The 20,338-nt window shown below is 43.6% G+C and overlaps 1 protein-coding gene and 1 non-coding gene across 2 annotated transcripts; both read right to left on the bottom strand.

Moving 5' to 3' along the window:
- Nucleotides 1-977: 977 nt before the first annotated feature.
- Nucleotides 978-19,675, bottom strand: opn8c (opsin 8, group member c). Its single transcript, XM_029732923.1, has 4 exons — nucleotides 19,594-19,675; nucleotides 14,501-14,794; nucleotides 4,307-4,638; nucleotides 978-1,334 (listed from the first exon to the last, which is right to left on the bottom strand). The coding sequence occupies exons 1-4, from the start codon at nucleotides 19,673-19,675 to the stop codon at nucleotides 978-980; spliced, it is 1,065 nt and encodes a 354-aa protein (XP_029588783.1).
- On the bottom strand, nucleotides 18,793-18,865 carry trnaa-ugc (transfer RNA alanine (anticodon UGC)). Its single transcript has one exon. It is a non-coding gene; the product is annotated as a tRNA-Ala (tRNA).
- Nucleotides 19,676-20,338: the final 663 nt, after the last annotated feature.

Below are 20,338 nucleotides of genomic sequence, written 5' to 3' on the forward strand. Positions count from 1 at the left end.
CTGCTTCTGCGGAAGGATCAACGTACTTCCTGTGTACTTCCTATACTGCTCTCAGAAGTCTCACGGGGAATCCCAAACCAGCCCCTTCCCCCCTACCAACTGGGAGGGCCCTCCAATGTCACGTGCTGCTGACAAAACTTTGAGGGTGACTTTAAGAGTGGCAAGGGGATCAAACAAACCCATCAACTTCAGGACACACTCGTGGCTTAAATTATGTAATTCATGTTCCACATTTAAATAATAAAACAAGCATTAAATTCAAATGAACAAATTGCCCTTGTCATTTTACAGTAACAGTCAAACATTTAATTTGGGACATATTTCATTGGTTAAGTCAAATCTCGAAATCAGACACAAACAAAATGCACATGGCATATATACTGAAAAAACATATAAACGCAACATGTAACTTGCTGGCTCAGTTAAAGTGGCTAATAAGCCCTTACACCTTTGATCATTTTCACTCCCTTAGCTGTCAGACACTTGTGCATATTGTGGAGGCACGTGCGAACGCGGAAATGGATGGCTGAGGGATGAGGGGAAGGGAATGATTTGTGATTCAGCCTCAGTCTCAGGAGCACCAACCCCGATTCACTTTTCAACTAATAGCAAACCTATTGCAGAGTCCACTCCCCTCTCTTTCTCATCATCCAATCAGTGTTCAGGTGGAGATGGGAAGGAACTATTAGACAGGTGCCAGTGCTTGACTTGGATTGAAATAGGTGCCGGTACTCATTTTGGGTGCCAATACTGTTCATATTTAGGTGCAAGAACTCCACAATACTTTTGAGTTCATATTCTATAAGAGGAACAGGAGCTCAAGCAGTAGAACATTTGAGGTGCCAGTGGTCAGCTCCGGTGAGCTCCTGCCCAAGTCAAGCACTGGACAGGTCTATGGTCCACAGCCGAGGGGGTCACTCTGATCTTGGACACTCAGCAGAAGATCGCCCCAAAGTGTGCTCCCCGTGTCCTTGCTGCTATTCCTCCCCTAGGACTCCCTCTCCAGACATCCCCAGCTCCTGGAGCTGGATCTGGATGGGATGTGGCCCCCCGGGGAGTCCCTCCTGGCCCGTGGCAGAGCGGACCCCCACACGATTCCCGGCTAACCGGGGGCAGAAGGAGCGCAACAGGCAGCGCAGCTCCTGACGGAAGGCCTTGTTGAAGTAGAAGTAGATGAAGGGGTTGTAGACGTGGGAGCTCTTGGCGAACAGTGCGGGGAACACGAAGCCCCCAGGTGCCATGTACCTGTTGTCCTTGTGGAAGATGAAGAGGAAGGAGACAACGGCGTAGGGAGCCCAGGCCATCACAAAGCCAAGGCTGATGCAGAAGAACATCTGAGGGGGACGACAGAGAAATTATGTTGTGTCCAATATCTAGACCCAAATCCATACATTATTTGCTAAATTTAACTTTTTACCCACAATTGGTAGTTACAGTCTTGTCCCATTGTTGCAACTCCCATACAAACTCGGGAGAGACATGCGTCCTCCGAAACATGACCCTGCCAAGCCGCACTGCTTCTTGACACGCTGCTTACTTAACCCAGAAGCCAGGAGTACCAATGTCTTGGAGGAAACACTGTACAGCTGGCGACCAAAGTCAGTGTGCATGCTCCCGGCCTGGAACTAGGAGTCACTAGAGCGCGATGGGACAAGGACATCCCAGCCTGCCAAACCCTCCCCTAACCCAGACGAAGCTGGGCCAATTGTGCGTCGCCTCATGGTTCTCCCGGTCATGGCCGGCTGCGACACAGCCTGGGATCAAACCCAGGTCTGTAGTGATGCCTCTAGTGCTGCGATGCAGTACCTTACACCGCTGCGCCACTCAGGAGGCCAAAATCCAACTCTATCTCGTAAGCTCTCATACAATAACTGGTATCATTGGGTAAATTTGAATATACAGTATGTACTAAAGACAACTCTTTCAACGTTAGAGTTGGCTTCCGTATATGCAGCTAATTCAAGCCTACCTAATGACACCACTAGTACTGACTTCTGTACTGACTTTACTGAGCAAAATGCAGCACAAAAATGACATACGTGCCTTGGGCTGCATTGACACAGGCAGCCCAATTCAGATTTTCTTTTAAATCTGCTCTTTTGCCCATAATTGGGCAAAAGGTCAGAATTGGGCTGCCTGTGTAAACGCAGCCTTTGAAACGACAAAGGACATCTGTAGAAGAGAAAGAGTCACAAGCCTGATAAATATTTTAAACTTCTCAAAGAGCATACAGTACCAGTCAAAAGACATCAAAACTATGAAATAACACATATGGATACATGTAGTAACCAAAGAAGTGTTAAACCAATCAACAAAATATTTTATATTTTAGATTCTTCAAAGTAACCACCCTTTGGAATGAAAAAAAGTACTCTGTAGCACATTGCACATTTACATCCTCTTTCACTTACACTTTAAACACAATTACCTTTTCATCGTAATACACGCTATTTAACTCATGTTTTTTATTATCCATGCTATTGTCAGGCGGTGGTTAACTGGTGCAGTGAATCAGGCACAGGAGAGCAGAAATGAGTGTACAAGGTATTTAATTCCACGACAGCACCAGTATACAGACAATACTCAAAGTGCGGAGAAATACCGGTCACTCGAAAATAACGGGCGTAAATACATAACCCGGCAAACATAACCAGCCGACAAGTACCGCCATGAACAATCAATAAACCCGCACACTAACATGTGGGAAACAGAGGGTTAAATAATGAACATGTAATTGGGGAATAGAAACCTGGTGTGTAGAAAACAAAGACAAAACAAATGGAAAATGAAAAGTGGATCGGCGATGGCTAAAAGACCGGTGACGTCGACCGCCGCCGAACAAGGAGAGGGACCGACTTCGGCGGAAGTCGTGACAGCTATTTGCTGTAGCTACTGTAACTAGGTTTGCCACATGATGAGCCGACATCTCTTTATAAATTAATGATAAGTACCCATTAATCCTTGAAGAATATAACTGAATAAATGCCTCATGAGCTAAGTTCAACTGTCGTAACCCATCAGAACCCAAAATATAAGCTTTTTTACTCAAATGTTTAACAAAATAAAAGTAAACACAAAAAATTGCCTCAAAACATTGTTCCACTATAGTTTTGATATCATGGATGGTCAATCCTTGCATCCATAGCTCTGTCTATACATTGGAGTGTTTACATTTCTTCAGCCCCATCCCGAAGCTAATTCCTCCTGAAGCTAGCAAACTAGCCTCTTAAGCTGACAGTCCCTGAAATATGGTACTAGAATTACTTATATATGCATATATTTACATGACTGATTTGATTGATTTCCCACCCTTTTATAAGTCAGAAGACAGCCACCCAGACCTTACTAGGACCATGGCAAAGTCCTCTGTCGTATAAACGTGTATTTGGCAAAGCAATGGCTGAATTTGTCTTGAGCAGGCGGATATAAATACATAACTCTACGATAAAGAATGCGGCCTACACACTCCCTTAAACCTAAAATAAGGTAATTTTGTGTGGAAGTCAAACATTTATTTTATGTCAGAAGCAGACACATTGCATATGCTTAGAATGACAAAATCGAGCCCTTTATAATTCTATTTCTATTTTGTGTTGTGTTTTCTTGACAAGTTATTGGTATTATAATGTGTCTTTTTTTTGTGATACTGTCAACTCATCCCGTGGTATAAGCACATTTATAACTGTTTTATACCACCTCAAATGAATGTCACTCTACTTAAGGTATATGTGCACAGTCTATATGGGCATATTACAAGGTTATGACGCACATCATTCCATTCAATGTAATAATGTGACACAGAGGTTAATAAATGACATAACACCCTGTTATAACATCTGGTATGTAGACTCTTACGTAGCATATAATAACATATGACATAAGATGTCATCCAGACTGTATAATGCCAGAGCATACAACAGGATGAACAGATCTGTTTAACACTTTTTTGGTTACTACATGATTCCATATGTATAGAAAATAGTAAAAATAAAGAAAAACCCTGTAATGAGTAGATGTGTCCAAACTTTTGACTGGTACTGTATGTGAAAACCTTGTATGGAATATCTGACCATCGATTGGTCTTGTATCAAATATAAAGATACTATGTTCACTGTGACAGAAGGTACATTTTTTTCTTAGATTTGAGTAATTCAACACAGTTCTATCTAGCGCTGCAGTAAGCTCTACATCCGCTCTCCCTGAGTGAAAGACGTATGCACTGTGACAGACAGTCCTCCCCTGAATCAGAGAGGTTCAGGCTCATTGCCGTGGTTCCTCTTTAAGCAGGACATAAAACCCTTCTCACCATGGAGAGACGTTTTTCGGCATGGCGCAGGTTGGTCCGGATCCCCCGGGCTGACAAGGCGTAGGTGAAATGATAGACTTTGTAGAGGATCTGGATCTGGGACATCACGATGAGCAGGACGGGCACCAGCATGAAACAAGAGAAGGAACAGATGACGTAGAAGGCGTCTTTAAAGGAGGTGTGGTAGCTGTGCCAGGCGATGGTACAGGACAGGCCGTAGGGCTCGGGGACGTACTCGCCCCAGCCGAACAAGGGGAAGGAGGACCAGACGGTGGCGACTAGCCACGAGGCACAGCACACCAGCCGGATGTTGGCACCATTCAGCCAGACTGCTGCAAGGAAAGAGACATCCATCGCCTGGTTATATTCTTAAAGGGAGGGTGACATCTGGGATTGTCATTATGTTTGGATAATTCAGTGATTAATCAGTGCTTGATTTGGGCCAGAACACACCAGTACTGAGTACCGCACCTCAAATTCTCTACTGCTTGAATACCTTGAATACCTGTCTTTGTAACGGGCGTCATAAGGATTAGACCAAGGTGCAGCGGGAACGTGTATACTCATCTTCTTTATTAAATCAAAAGAAGGAAAAACAAATCACGTATACAAAACAACGAACGACACTAAACAGTCCTGTCAGGTGCACAGACACAAAACAGGAAACAACTACCCACAAACCCCCATAGCACAAACACCCCTATACATAGGACCTTCAATCAGAGGCAACGAGGAACAGCTGCCTCCAATTGAAGCTCAATCAACAAACCCTAAACATAGAAGTAGAAAAACTAGACTGAACATAGAAAAACACTGACCTAGAACATAGACCAAAAACCCCGGAACACTCTAAACAAACACCCCTCTTACATAATAACATAGCCCAACAAACCCCGAAACACTCTAAACAAACATCCCCTGCCACGTCCTGACCAAACTACAATAACAAATAACCCCTTTACTGGTCAGGATGTGACAGTCTTATAGAATATTGGCTTAAAAATATTGCAGTTACGGCACATAAATGTAAAGTCCATGGGCAAATAAGGCCATTTCTCCAAAAGAAATGCTATGTGGTCTCCATTGATCTGAAACATAGATGGTAATTAGAGAGCACCAATCGATCTCACAGGCCCTCGACTGAGATGAGAAGACTGACTGATGACTAACCTGTCCTGTGGCATTATTCCCCTCAACTCCTGTCCTAATCCACACCTGATCCTAGTACTCAGGGCTGAGTTTGAGTTTATTTTATTTCTACAGGGACAGTGTACATTAATCAACGTTTCAGTAAAAGTGCCGGTTTTAGCCAGCCGGCTAATTTTCAACCACAGTCCCTGGGCAGGTTATTAAAAACAATTACAATATAGACAATCATTGAGCAGTGAGCACACGCAGAGCAACATAGGACAAGCAAGACATAGCATACAGACAGAGCAACATAGGACAAGCAAGATGTAGCATACAGACAGAGCAACATAGAACAAAAAGCAACAAGACAAAATCCATAAAAGCAACAAAGTGTTTCCACACCTCACAAGCTACAGACTACAGACAACATGGAAAGCGGCAATACACAGCTAGGGATTATGTTCACAAATCTGATTGACCTTTAGCCATGTCTTCATGCATTTTGTGAAAGTGTGATATGTGGTGCAGTTATGTGTGTCTGATGGCAGTGTATTCCAGACATAGGAAGCTCTCACAGAGAAAGCGGATTTACTAAAGGTGCTTTTCCTTAACCTCTTATGGCTAGGGGGCAGTATTTTCACGGCTGGATAAAAAACGTACCCGATTTAATCTGATTATTAGTCCTGCCCAGAAACTAGAATATGCATATAATTATTAGCTTTGGATAGAAAACACTCCAAAGTTTCTAAAACTGTTTGAATGGTGTCTGTGAGTATAACAGAACTCATTTGGCAGGCCAAAACGTGAGAAGATTCTGTACAGGAAGTACCCTGTCTGACCATTTCTTGCCCTTCTTTGTCATCTCTATTCATTACAAAGCATCTCTGCTGTTACGTGACACTTCCTATGGCTCCAATGGGCTCTCAGAGCCTGGGAAAAACCTGAATGACGTAATTCAAAGCCCTGGCTGAAACACACGAGCGCTTTTGCTAAGTGGTATATCAGAGGACAAAGGGATTCATGCTCGTGCACTGGCCGCCCCCGCCTTTCTGTTTTTCCCTCTTTTTACCGAAACGCAGATTCCCGGTCGGAATATTATCGCTTTGTTACGAGATAAATTGCATAAAAATTGATTTTAAACAGCGGTTGACATGCTTCGAAGTACGGTAATGGAATATTTAGAATTTTTTTGTCACGAAATGCGCCATGCGCACGACCCTGATTTACCATTGGGATAGTGTCTAGAACGCACGAACAAAACGCCGCTGTTTGGATATAACGATGGATTATTTGGGACCAAACCAACATTTGTTATTGAAGTAGAAGTCCTGGGAGTGCATTCTGACGAAGAACAGGAAAGGTAAGACCATTTTTCTTATAGTAAATCTGATTTTGGTGAAGGCTAAACTTGCCGGGTGTCTAAATAGCTAGCCCGTGATGGCTGGGCTATGTACTTAGAATATTGCAAAATGTGCTTTCACCAAAAAGCTATTTTAAAATCGGACATATCGAGTGCATAGAGGAGTTCTGTATCTATAATTCTTAAAATAATTGTTATGCTTTTTGTGAACGTTTATCGTGAGTAATTTAGTAAATTGTTAGGGTTAGGGTTAGGGTATGCTAGTTCTGAACGTCACATGCTAATGTAAAAAGCTGTTTTTTGATATAAACATGAACTTGATTGAACAAAACATGCATGTATTGTATAACATAATGTCCTAGGTGTGTCATCTGATGAAGATCATCAAAGGTTAGTGCTGCATTTAGCTGTCTTCTGGGTTTTTGTGACATTATATGCTAGCTTGAAAAATGGGTGTCTGATTATTTCTGGCTTGGTACTCTGCTGACATAATCTAATGTTTTGCTTTCGCTGTAAGCCTTTTTGAAATCGGACAGTGTGGTTAGATTAACGAGAGTCTTGTCTTTAAAATGCTGTAAAATAGTCATATGTTTGAAAAATTGAAGTTTTCAGATTTTAGAGGAATTTGTATTTCGCGCCACGCCCATCATTGGATATTGGAGCAGATGTTCCGCTAGATGTAAGAGGTTAAGGGAACTGTTACGGCAGTCGTCAGAAGGAGTGGACCAACATAATAACCACATAATTTATTATATATAACGAAACACTTAAACAAAGAAACAAAACGAAAGCAAACAGTTCTGTCAGGTCACTGATAACAAAACAGAAAACAACTACCCACAAACACAGGTGGGAAAAGGCCGCCTAAGTATGCTTCCCAATCAGAGACAACTATAGACAGCTGCCTGTGATTGGAAACCATACCTGGCGAAAACACAGAAATATAATGACATAGAATGCCCACCCCACACCCTGACCTAACAAAATATAGAAATAAACCATCTCTCTCAGGTCAAGGCCCCCCCCCAAAGGTGCAGATTCCCGGCTGCAAACCTGAACCTATCGGGGAGGGTCCGGGTGGGCATCTATTCTAGGCGGCGGCTCTGGTTCGGGGCATAACCCCCACTCTGCCCGCTGATCCCCCCACTTCTGTGTCGCCGGAGGAACCAGACCGTGGATCATCGCCGGAGGCTCTGAATTGCGGGCCGCCGCTGAAGACTCCGGACTGCGGGCCGCCGCTGAAGACTCATGGCTGCGGGCCGCCGCTGAAGACTCCGGATGCTGGAGGCTCCGGACTGGGGACCGTCGCTGGAGGCTCCGGACTGGGGGACGTCGCTGGAGGTTCCGGACTGTAGGCCGTCTCAGGAGGTTCCGGATTGTGGGCCGTCTCAGGAGGCTCCGTGCTTTGGATCATCACTACAGGTTCCGTGCCATGGATCATCACTGGAGGCTTCTTGCCATGGATCATCCCTGGAGGCTTCTTGCCATGGATCATCACTGGAGGCTTCTTGCCATGGATCATCACTGGAGGCTTCTTGCCATGGATCATCACTGGAGGCTCCGGGCCATGGATCATCACTGGAGGCTTCGTGCCATGGATTCTCACAGGAGGCTCCGGGCCATGGATTATCACTAGAGGCTTCGTGCCATGGATCATCCCTACAGGCTCCGGGCCATGGATCATCACTGGAGGCTTCGTGCCATGGATCATCCCTACAGGCTCCGGGCCATGGATCATCACTGGAGGCTTCGTGCAATGGATCATCACTGTAGGCTTCGGACCATAGATCATCACTGGAGGCTTCTTACGTGGAGCTTGAACAGGTCTCACCGGACTGGAGAGACGCACTAGAGACTGGGTGCGCAGAGCAGGCACAGGGTATACTAGGCCGTGGAGGCGCACTGGAGGTCTGGAGCTTAGGGCTGGCACAACCCGTCCTGGCTGTACGCTTACTTTAGCCCGGCAAGTGCGGGGCGCAGGCACAGGACAAACTGGGCTGTGCAGGCGCACTGGCGACACAGTGCGTCGAACTGGCGCAGGATATACTGGGCCGTGGAGGCGCACTGGAGGTCTGGAGCATATGGCTGGCACAACCCGTCCTGGCTGGATGTTTACTTTAGCCCGGCAAGGGCGGAGCGCTGGCACAGGAAGAACTTGTTTGTGCTGGTGAACGGGGGTACTGTGCGTAGAGCTGGCGCAGGATAACCTGGGCCGAAGAGACGCACTGGAGACCAGGAACATAGAGCCGGCACAATTCTGCTTGGCTGACTGCCATCTCTAGCACGGCAACTGCGGGAAGCTTGCACCGAGCGCACCGGGTTGTAGCTGCGCACTGGTGACACAGTGCGCATCCCCGCATAACACGGTGCTCGCTCGGTCACTCGCTCCCCACGGTAAGCACGGGGAGTTGGCTCAGGTCTCAACCCGGACTTCGCCAATCTCCCCGTGTGCCCCCTCCCCAACATTTTGGGGGAGCTGCCTCTCGGGCTTCCGTTGTTGCCGTGCTAGTTCCTCATAGCATCACCATTCTGCTCTCGCTGCCTCTATTTCCTCCTTCGGACGGTGATACTCCCCGTCCTGCCTCCAGGGTCCCTTCCCGTCTAGGATTTCCTCCCAGGTCCATTCATCCTGACCACACTGCTTGGTCCCTTGGTGGTGGGTAGTTCTGTGACGGCTGTCATTAGAAGAAGGGGACCAAAGCGCAGCGTGGTAAGTGTTCATAATGTATTATATATAACGAAACACTTAAACAAAGAAACAAAACGAAAGCAAACAGTTCTGTCAGGTCACTGATAACAAAACAGAAAACAACTACCCACAAACACAGGTGGGAAAAGGCTGCCTAAGTATGGTTCCCAATCAGAGACAACGATAGACAGCTGCCTCTGATTGGAAACCATAACTGGCCAAAACATAGAAATATAATGACATAGAATGCCCACCCCACACCCTGACCTAACAAAATAGAGAAATAAACCGTCTCTCTCAGGTCAGGGCGTGACAGGAACTATACAGTCACCTCTCATGGCAGACCTGAGCACCCTACTCGTCTCTTACAATTAACACAGGAGAGCGGAAAGCCCTGCTACTAGTTAATTGGAGAGACAAAGAGAGAGAGAGAGAGAGAAAGCTGGAGAGGTGTGTGTGAGAGAGTGAGAGAGAAAGAGATGTGCGAGAGAGTGGGAGAGAGATTATTATTACATTTTTTTTATGTAATCTTTATTTAACTAGGCAAGACAGTTAAAAACAATTTCTTATTACAATGACGGCCTACCACAGCAAAACCCGGACGACGCTGGGCCAATTGTGCGCCGCCCTATGGGACTCCCAATCACGGCTGGATGTGAACCAGGGACTGCAGTGAGATGCCACTCAGGAGCCACTGGGCATACAGACAGACAGACAGACACGCACACAGACACACACAAACACAAAGTGAGAGCGAGACAGGAGACGCTCAAATCCAAATCGATCCTTAGCCCCCTCTCATAGGCACTTCATTTACTTTTCCAAGGTATTGTAGTATTACAGCACCTCCACCTTACCCTGTGATAGGCTAGGTGGAATTGTGCCCATATTGTCTTTAATGTCTTTCAGATCAGAGCAAGGGACAGAACAGGGCAGCAAGCATTCTGTTATAGCCACCCTAGGGATGGTGAGTTGTTGTTGCTACAACAAGAGAGAGATCAAGCCTGTATAACTACCTATAAATGTGTATGCAATACATTATAAATACAGCCTATAAATAGACCACAGAGAAAAAACTGGGCTCTTAACCTGTTGAGGACAGACGTTCCGCTAGCGGAACCCCGTTCCGCCTGCGGAACCCCTAGCCAACAGCCAATGGCATCGCACAGCGCGAAATACAAAACCAACTAAAATACCACAATTCAATTTTCTCAAACAATCAACTATTTTACACCATTTTAAAGATAAGACTCTCGTTAATCTAACCACATTGTCCGATTTCAAAAAGGCTTTACAGCGAAAGCAAAACATTAGATTATGTTAGGAGAGTACATAGACACAAATAATCACACAGCCATTTTCCAAGCAAGCATATATGTCACATAAACCCAAACCACAGCTAAATGCAGCACTAACCTTTGATGATCTTCATCAGATGACACTCCTAGGACATTATGTTATACAATACATGCATGTTTTGTTCAATCAAGTTCATATTTATATCAAAAAACAGCTTTTTACATTAGCATGTGATGTTCAGAACTAGCATACCCACCGAAAACGTCCGGTGAATTTACTAAATTACTCACGATAAACGTTTACAAAATACATAACAATTATTTTAAGAATTATAGATACAGAACTCCTTTATGCAATCGCTATGTCTGATTTTAAAATAGCTTTTCGGCGAAAGCACATTTTGCAATATTCTGAGTACATAGCTCGGCCATCACAGGCTAGCTAATTTGACACCCACCAAGTTTGGGGCTCCCTAAACTCAGAATTACTATTAGAAAAATTGGATTACCTTTGCTGTTCTTCGTCAGAATGCACTCCCAGGACTTCTACTTCAACAACAAATGTTGTTTTGGTTCCAAATAATCCATAGTTATATCCAAATACCTCCATTTTGTTCGTGCGTTCAGGTCACTATCCGAAGGGTAATGCGCGAGCGCATTTTGTGACAAAAAAATTCAAAATATTCCATTACCGTACTTAGAAGCATGTCAAACGCTGTTTAAAATCAATTTTTATGCTATTTTTCTCGTAAAATAGCGATAATATTCCAACCGGGCAACGTTGTATTCATTCAAAGGCTGAAAGAAAAAAATTGAGAAGTCTTGTGAACGCGCATCTCAGTCTCACTGTCCCCAGGCTGACCACTTACAAACTCTGCTGCTGTACTTTGCCCAGAGACAGCAGACACCCCATTCCACTTTTTGGCGGCTTTAGAGAGCCAATGGAAGCCTTAGAAAGTGTCACATTACAGCACAGATGCTGTAATGTCGATAGAGATGCAACAGAAGGACAACAAATTGTCAGACAGGGCATTTCCTGTATGGAATCTTCTCAGGTTTTGGCCTGCCATATGAGTTATGTTATACTCACAGACAACATTGAAACAGTTTTAGAAACTTTAGAGCGTTTTCTATGCAAATCTACTAATTATATGCATATTCTAGTTTCTGGGCAGGAGTAGTAACCAGATTAAATCGGGTACATTTTTTATCCGGCCGTGAAAATACTGCCCCCTATCCCAAAGAAGTTCAACCGCAGAGCTTTGAAGGCATGACATCATCATACAGAGTGGTGATTTCCTGTTTACTAATATCATCATCATCATCATCATCAACAACAGTAGTGGTAGTAGTGGTAGACTTCGCAGATTTTAAGTTTGTCGTTGTTGATGTCTGTAAGCAGGACGTTGCCCGCTTTGTATGATGATGTCATATTGTCATATATTATAATATGGTTACACTTTACTTGACATCCAGCGTCATAACACGTTATGACACGGTCATAACCATGTCATAATATGGCATAATAGCTGACATAACCTGGTTCAGTCTGCTTTCCACCAGACACTGGGAGATGAATTCACCTTTCAGCAGGACAATGACCTAAAACACAAGGACAAATCTACACTGAAGACAGTGAATGTTCCTGAGTGGCGAGTTACAGTTTGACTTAAATCTACTTGAAAATCTATGTCCAGACCTGAAAATGTTTCTCTAGCAATGATCAACAACCAATTTGACAGAGCTTGAAGAATTTGTTAAATAATAATGGGCAAATGTTTCACAATCCGGGTGTGGAAAGCTCTTACGAGATTTACCCAGAAAGACTCACAGCTGTAATCCCTGTCAAAGGTAACTGTAACATTGACTCAGGAGGTTGAATAGAAATCAAGATATATTAGTGTTTGATTTTTCATATTTTTTGTTTAACAAATGTTAGATTTTTCTTTCCACTTTGACATTACAGAGTATTTTTTGTAGATGGTTGACAAAAAATGACAAATCCATTTTAATCCCACTTTGTAACAGAACAAAATGTGGAAAAAGTCAGGTGGTATGGATACTGTCTGAAGGTACTGTATATTAGTCCCTGGAGACTTCCTGGAAAGACCCCAATGGACACAAACAGGATATATATTTAACATTTTATTTCACATTTATTTAACAAGGCAAGTCAGTTAAGAACAAATTCTTATTTACAACGACAGCCTACCCCTGGCCAAACCCTAACCCGGACAACGCTGGGCCAATTTTGCGCCGCCCTATGGGACTCCCAATTACGGCCGGTTGTGATACAGCCTGGAATCAAACCAGGGTCTGTAGTGACGCTGAGATGCAGTGCCTTAGACTGCTGCGCCACTCCGGAGTAGGATGACACACACACACACACACACACACACACACACACACACACACACACACACACACACACACACACACACACACACACACACACACACACACACACACACACACACACACACACACACACTACACACACTACACACACTACACACACAAACAAAAAAAATGTGTGATGATCCGTAAGTCATTTTTGGGGGTATCTGTATTTTGTTTGTGCATTGTGCAGCAGCTGGGAGCAGTTGTGTAAATTACTTAAGTAAAAATACTTTAAAGTACTATTAAGTCGTTTTGGGGGGTACACTACACTTTGTGTAGTGTGCAGCAGCTAGGTTGGGTAAGCTTGTAGGGAGTCTAGCATTCACTTAGCCTGGTGAAATATTTCTAGAGTTCGCTGGTTTGAAAACCCCGACAGGACTAAGTGAAAATCTGCCGATGTGCCCTTGTGCAAGGCACTTGACCCGAATTACTCTTATAAGTCGCTCTGGAAAAGAGCATCTGCTAAATTACTAAAATGTAAATGTAATATTGACCTTGCCTGGTACAACAAAACCAATAGAATAGTCCCAAACATGCAAACCCCACTATCTGGTACTCCAGCCTGCCCCCCCATCCAAATAGACTAGGCTCTACTCACCATAGACCAGCCCCCCTCCCATCCAAATAGATGAGGCTCTACTCACCATAGACCCCCCCCACCCCCAAATAGATGAGGCTTTACTCACCATAGACCCCCCCCACCCCCAAATAGATGAGGCTCTACTCACCATAGACCCCCACCCCACCCCCAAATAGACTAGGCTCTACTCACCATAGACCCCCCCCCACCCCCAAATAGACTAGGCTCTACTCACCATAGACCCCCCCCCACCCCCAAATAGACTAGGCTCTACTCACCATAGACCCCCCCCACCCCCAAATAGATGAGGCTCTACTCACCATAGACCCCCCCCACCCCCAAATAGATGAGGCTCTACTCAGCATAGACCCCCCCACCCCCAAATAGATGAGGCTCTACTCACCATAGACCCCCCCCACCCCCAAATAGATGAGGCTCTACTCACCATAGACCCCCCCCACCCCCAAATAGACTAGGCTCTACTCACCATAGACCCCCCCCACCCCCAAATAGACTAGGCTCTACTCACCATAGACCCCCCCCCACCCCCAAATAGACTAGGCTCTACTCACCATAGACCCCCCCCACCCCCAAATAGACTAGGCTCTACTCACCATAGACCCCCCCCCAAATAGATGAGGCTCTACTCACCATAGACCCCCCCCACCCCCAAATAGACTAGGCTCTACTCACCATAGACCCCCCCCCACCCCCAAATAGACTAGGCTCTACTCACCATAGACCAGGTTATAGAATGTTTTCAGATAGCGGATCACGCTGATGGCGGCGATGGTGAACATGCCACACAGGCCGAATATGTAGCAGCCCAGACCGTAGTAGACGCACGTGACGTGGTGCCCCAGCCAGGCATGGTTAAACGATGACAGAATGGACAGCGGGTAGAAACAGATGCAACATAGGAAATCCACCACGGCCAGGTTGACGCAGAGGAGCTCTGAATCCACCATCTTCTTCCTCCGTCGGTAGGAGATGACCAGCACCAGGCCGTTGCCAAGGACGGACAGAAGCACTGGTTGGAAGAGAGACAAGGAAGGGGAAACAAAGAATCTCTATAGAGATGGGAGAAGAGAGTGATGATTGATATGGTCTATCGTTGGATTGTTTTTCATGAATGATTTTTGTATTTTCTTGTGTATCTCCAATTGTGTCATTTGTTGTGTAATTGTGTGATGCAGGGCTCCCTTGAACAAGATACCTTAATCTCAATGAGACCTGCTAAAATAAAGGTAAAATAAATAAAAGTTCTCTCTCAATTAGGGATAAGAGTGTCTGGGATGTTGGAAATGTTATATTGATATGGTTTGATCATGTCAAAATATAGGGCACCGTACATTCTGAACATGTAATTTCTCATGGTAGTCTGAATATATACAGTAAGATCTGGTGCAATAACCACAGGTATCTTCGAAAAGAAAGTTTCCTCAAGCAGAATGGATCCTGAATATAACCTGTCTGAAATACTAAACCAACACTTCCAGGTATTACACCTGACATTATATAAGACCTACAGTATCATGTTCCTGTAAGACAGATACCAGTCACCGGATGACCTTTCTACTGTTAAGGTGTTTGGCTGGCAATCACAGCTAACCCCCTGTAGTGTGTTCACTCAATATGTAAACATCACAGAGGAGGTGTGAGAAATAACTCTGCAGAACACTGAGCCACAAGTCACCCTGGATAGAGAGTGATGGATTTCCTGAAATAGCAGCTGTTCCAGGCAATAAGGCATTCAGGTGACTCAAAATAATAACCCATGTCTGCAATAACGTGTGTCCGCAATATTGAAATGAATTAGGCCCGTACAACAAACACATGAACTACTGAAACCTAAAAGAAGAAGACTTTGATAGTGTGTGATTTCTGTTTCTATAATAAGACTGTCAGATATTCCAATAGAGGTACAAATAACACCCCTGACACCAGTGGAGGCTGCTGAGGGGAGGATGGCTCATAATAATGGCTGGAACAGAGCGAATGGAATGGCATAAACACATGGAAACCACTGATTCCGCTCCAGCCATTGCCATGAGCCCGTCCTCCCCAAATAAGGTGGCACCAACCTCCTGTGGCTGACACAGAGACAAATGAAAGGATGATGAAAAGATTAAGAAAATCAGCCTAGCCTGGTCCCATATCAGTTTGTTCCATCATGTTAAGTCCATTTCTCATTGTCAAGACAAACATGTTTGTAACGACGAGTGACAAGGATAGCTCAAACAGACTTGGAGGAAAAAGAAAGACTGGCCCCACTCACATCAAAAATATAATTTGACTAATTTGGATTTAAAAAACACTATGTGACAAAATAAATCAACATTTGGTCACAAAAAAAATGCCATGTCCATTCCTGAGTGTATTTACAAACCAAACATCTTAAGTCTGTTTATTTAACAGGTGCACACAGAACCTCAGGTGAAAGGAAATGCAATACACTGTAATATCGTTGAGACCACATTTTACTAGGTATAGCCATCTATAACACTATATAACACATGTTATAAAATACCATGAAATACTGATATTTCTATAAAGTGTCAATTGTAGTGATATAGAGCGCAAAGTATTCAGACCCTTGACTTTTTCCACATTTTGTTACGTTACAGCCTAATTCTAAAATATATTAAATATTATTATTTTTCTCATCAATCTACACACAATATCCCATAATGGCAAAGCGAAAACAGGTTTATACATTTTTGCAAATTTATTAAAAATAGAAAACAGAAAGAGCTTATTTACATAAATATTCAGACCCTTTGCTATGATACTCAAAATTGAGCTCAGTTGCATCCTGTTTCCATTGATCATCCTTGATTAGAGTCCATCTGTGGTATATTTTATTGATTGGAAATTATTTGGAAAGGCACACACCTATCTATATAAGGTCCCACAGTTGAAAGTGCATGTCAGAGCAAAAACCAAGCCATGAAGTTGAACGAATTGTCCGTATAGCTCCGAGACAGTATTTCATTTTATTTATTTTACCTTTATTTAACCAGGTAGGCCAGTTGAGAACAAGTTCTCATTTACAACTGCAACCTGGCCAAGATAAAGCAAAGCAGTGCGACAAAAACAACAACACAGAGTTACACATAAACAAACGTACAGTCAATAACACAATAGAAAAATCTATGTACAGTGTGTGCAAATGTAAAAGAGTAGGGAGGTAGGCAATAAATAGGCCGTAGTGGCAAAATAATTATAATTTCACAAATAAACACTGGAGTGATAGATGTGCAGAAGATGACTGTGCAAGTAGAGATACTGGGGTGCAAAGGAGAAGAAAAAAAACATAAATATATATAATAAATAACAATATGGGGATGAGGTAGTTGGATGGGCTATTTACAGATGGGCTATGTACAGGTGCAATGGTCTGTAAGCTGCTCTGATAGCTGATGCTTAAAGTTAGTAAGGGAGATATGAGTCTCCAGCTTCAGTGATTTTTGCAATTCGTTCCAGTCATTGGCAGCAGAGAACTGTAAGGAGAGGCGGCCCAAGCATGAATTGGCTTTGGGGGTGACCAGTGAAATATACCTGCTGGAGCGCGTGCTATGGGTGGGTGCTGCTATGGTGACCAGTGAGCTGAGATAAGGTGGGGCTTTACCTAGCAAGGACTTATAGATTACCTGGAGCCAGTGGGTTTGGCGACGAATATGAAGCGAGGGCCAGCCAACGAGAGCATACAGTTCGCAAGTGGTGGGTAGTATATGGGGCTTTGGTGACGAAACAGATGGCACTGTAATAGACTGCATCCAATTTGTTGAGTAGAGCGTTGGAGGCTATTTTGTAGATGACATTGCCGAAGTCAAGGAACGTACAAAATAGCCTCCAACACTCTACTCAACAAATTGAGTAAAGGATGCTTTGTTGCGAAATAGGACTCCGATTCTAGATTTAATTTTGGATTGGATTAATTTCGGATGCTTAATATGAGTCTGGAAGGAGAGTTTACAGTCTAACCAGACACCTAGGTATTTGTAATTGTCCGCATAGTAGAGTAGAGCTCCATCATTCTTAAATGAAAGAAGTTTGGAACCACCAAGACTCTTCCTAGAGCTGGCCGCCCGGACAAACTGAGCAATCAGGGGAGAAGGGCCTTGTTCAGGGAGGTGACCAAGAACCCGATGGTCACTCTGACAGAGCTCCAGAGTTCCTCTGTGGAGATGGGAGAACCTTCCAGAAGGCCAACCATCTCTGCAGCACTCCACCAATCAGGCCTTTATGGTAGAGTGGACAGACAGAAGGTACTCCGTAGTAAAAGACACATTACAGCCCACTTGGAATTTGCCAAGAGGCACCTAAAGGACTCTCAGAGCATGAGAAACAAGATTCTCTGGTCTGATGAAACCAAGATTGAACTCTTTGGCCTGAATGCCAAGCGTGACGTCTGGAGGAAACCTGGCACCATCCCTACGGCAAAACATGGTGGTGGCAGCATCACGTTGTGGGGATGTTTTTCAGCGGCAGGGACTGGGAGACTAGTCAAAATCAAATCAAATCATATTTTATTGGTCACATACACATATTTAGCAGATGTTATTGAGGGTGTAGCTAAATGCTTGTGTTCCTAGCTCCAATAGTGCAGTAGTATCTAACAATTCACAATACACACTAATTTAAAAGTGAAATAATTGAATTAATTAATACATAAATAATCAGGATCGAGGGATGATGAAGTGAGCAAAGTACAGAAAGATCTTTGATGAAAACCTGCTCCAGAGCACTCAGGACTTCAGACTGGGCGAAGGTTTAGCTTCCAACAGGACAACAACCCTAAGCACACAGCCAAGACAACGCAGGCATGGTTTCCGGACAAGTCTCTGAATATCTTTGAGTGGCCCAGCCAAAGATCGGACTTGAACCTGATCTAACATCTCTGGAGAGACATTTACATTTGAGTCATTTAGCAGACGCTCTTATCCAGAGCGACTTACAGTAGTGAATGCATACATTTAATTTCATATTTTTTTTTGTTGTTCTATTTTTGTTTTTCTCCATACTGGCCCCCCGTGGGAATCGAACCCACAACCCTGGCGTTGCAAACACCATGCTCTACCAACTGAGCCACAGAGACCTGAAAATAGCTGTGCAGCAACCATCCCTATCCAACCTGACTGAGCTTGAGAGGATCTGCAGAGAAGAATGGGAGATACTCCCCAAATACAGGTGTGCCAAGCTTGTAGCTTCATACCCAAGAAGACTCGAGGCTGTAATCGCTGCCAAAGGTGCTTCAACAAAGTACTGAGTAAAGGGTCTGAATAAATGTGATATTTCATTTTTTTTTGTTTTTGAGATTTGCACCAAAAAAATTAAACCTGTTTTTGTTTTGTCATTATGGGGTATTGTGTGTGTAGATTGATGAGGGGGAAAAAACAATTTAATACATTTTAGAGTAAGGCTGTAACGTAACAAAATGTTTAAAAAGTCAAGGGGTCTGAATCCTTCCCGAATGCAGTATACCGTAGGTGGCTATACATAGTACTGTGGATTACTTACATACCACAAATAAGCTACACGAAATACTTTAAAATATGAATAAAGTCTGTGAAACAAACATTTCAAATATTTTACACATAAATCTGTATGATTTAATATTGTCCACAAAGTCGTTAATATCATGTATAGCGCACGGTTCCTTCTAAAGTGTAATTTGTAGGAAGAACCTGACCACTAAAATAATAAAAATAATAACATGTGCTATAAATCTCAATCAGCTATGCATCAACATCAGCGTGTCTGTATTCTAGGATACATTTTCTAGATGATCAGATATGAAAGTGATAATAACGAAGTCCAACTCACCGATTGACAGGATTGTAAATCCCACACCTATATCAGCACCAGGTGCGAGTTTGGAGGAGAAAATAGAGACAGTCCGGTTCATTTTCGATACAAACTCAGGAAAAGGTAGATCACCTCACTTTTGAATCCGACTCAACATTTAAAAGCCAGCAAAAGCAAATATGCGTGGCATTAGATCACATGTTCGTATCAGTCACCTTTAGCATAAAGTGAAATGTCCTACGCCCGCGCCATCAATTATCATGTGTATTCTCTTCTAGTCGCTATCTCTGAAGAGACCAATAATTATGGGATTATCTGGTCAAACTCAGACAGATGTTTTCTCTGAAGCTTGTGGAGTTGCAGCCTGGTCTCATAGTAAATGTAAAACCGGGACCATCAAATTAGTGTGATATACTTAAGGCTGGGGTGGATGGGTGGGCGTATAACGCGAAAGGTTGCGTGTTTGAATCTCATCAGTGACAACTTTAGCATTTTAGCTCATTAGCAACTTTTCACTTACTTTGTAGCTACTTTGTAACAACTTAAAATGTTAGCTAACCCTTCCCCCAACCTTTACCCTTTTAGCTAACCCTTCCCCCAACCTTTACCCTTTTAGCTAACCCTAACAAATTGGAATTCGTAACATATTGTATGTTTTGCAAATTCACAAAATATCATACAAATTGGAATTCGTAACATATCATATGGAATGGATGATGGACATCTACAAATTAATACATATCATATGAAACGTAACATATCA

This window comes from Salmo trutta, chromosome 35 (assembly GCF_901001165.1).
Source record: "Salmo trutta chromosome 35, fSalTru1.1, whole genome shotgun sequence".
NCBI lineage: Eukaryota > Metazoa > Chordata > Actinopteri > Salmoniformes > Salmonidae > Salmo > Salmo trutta.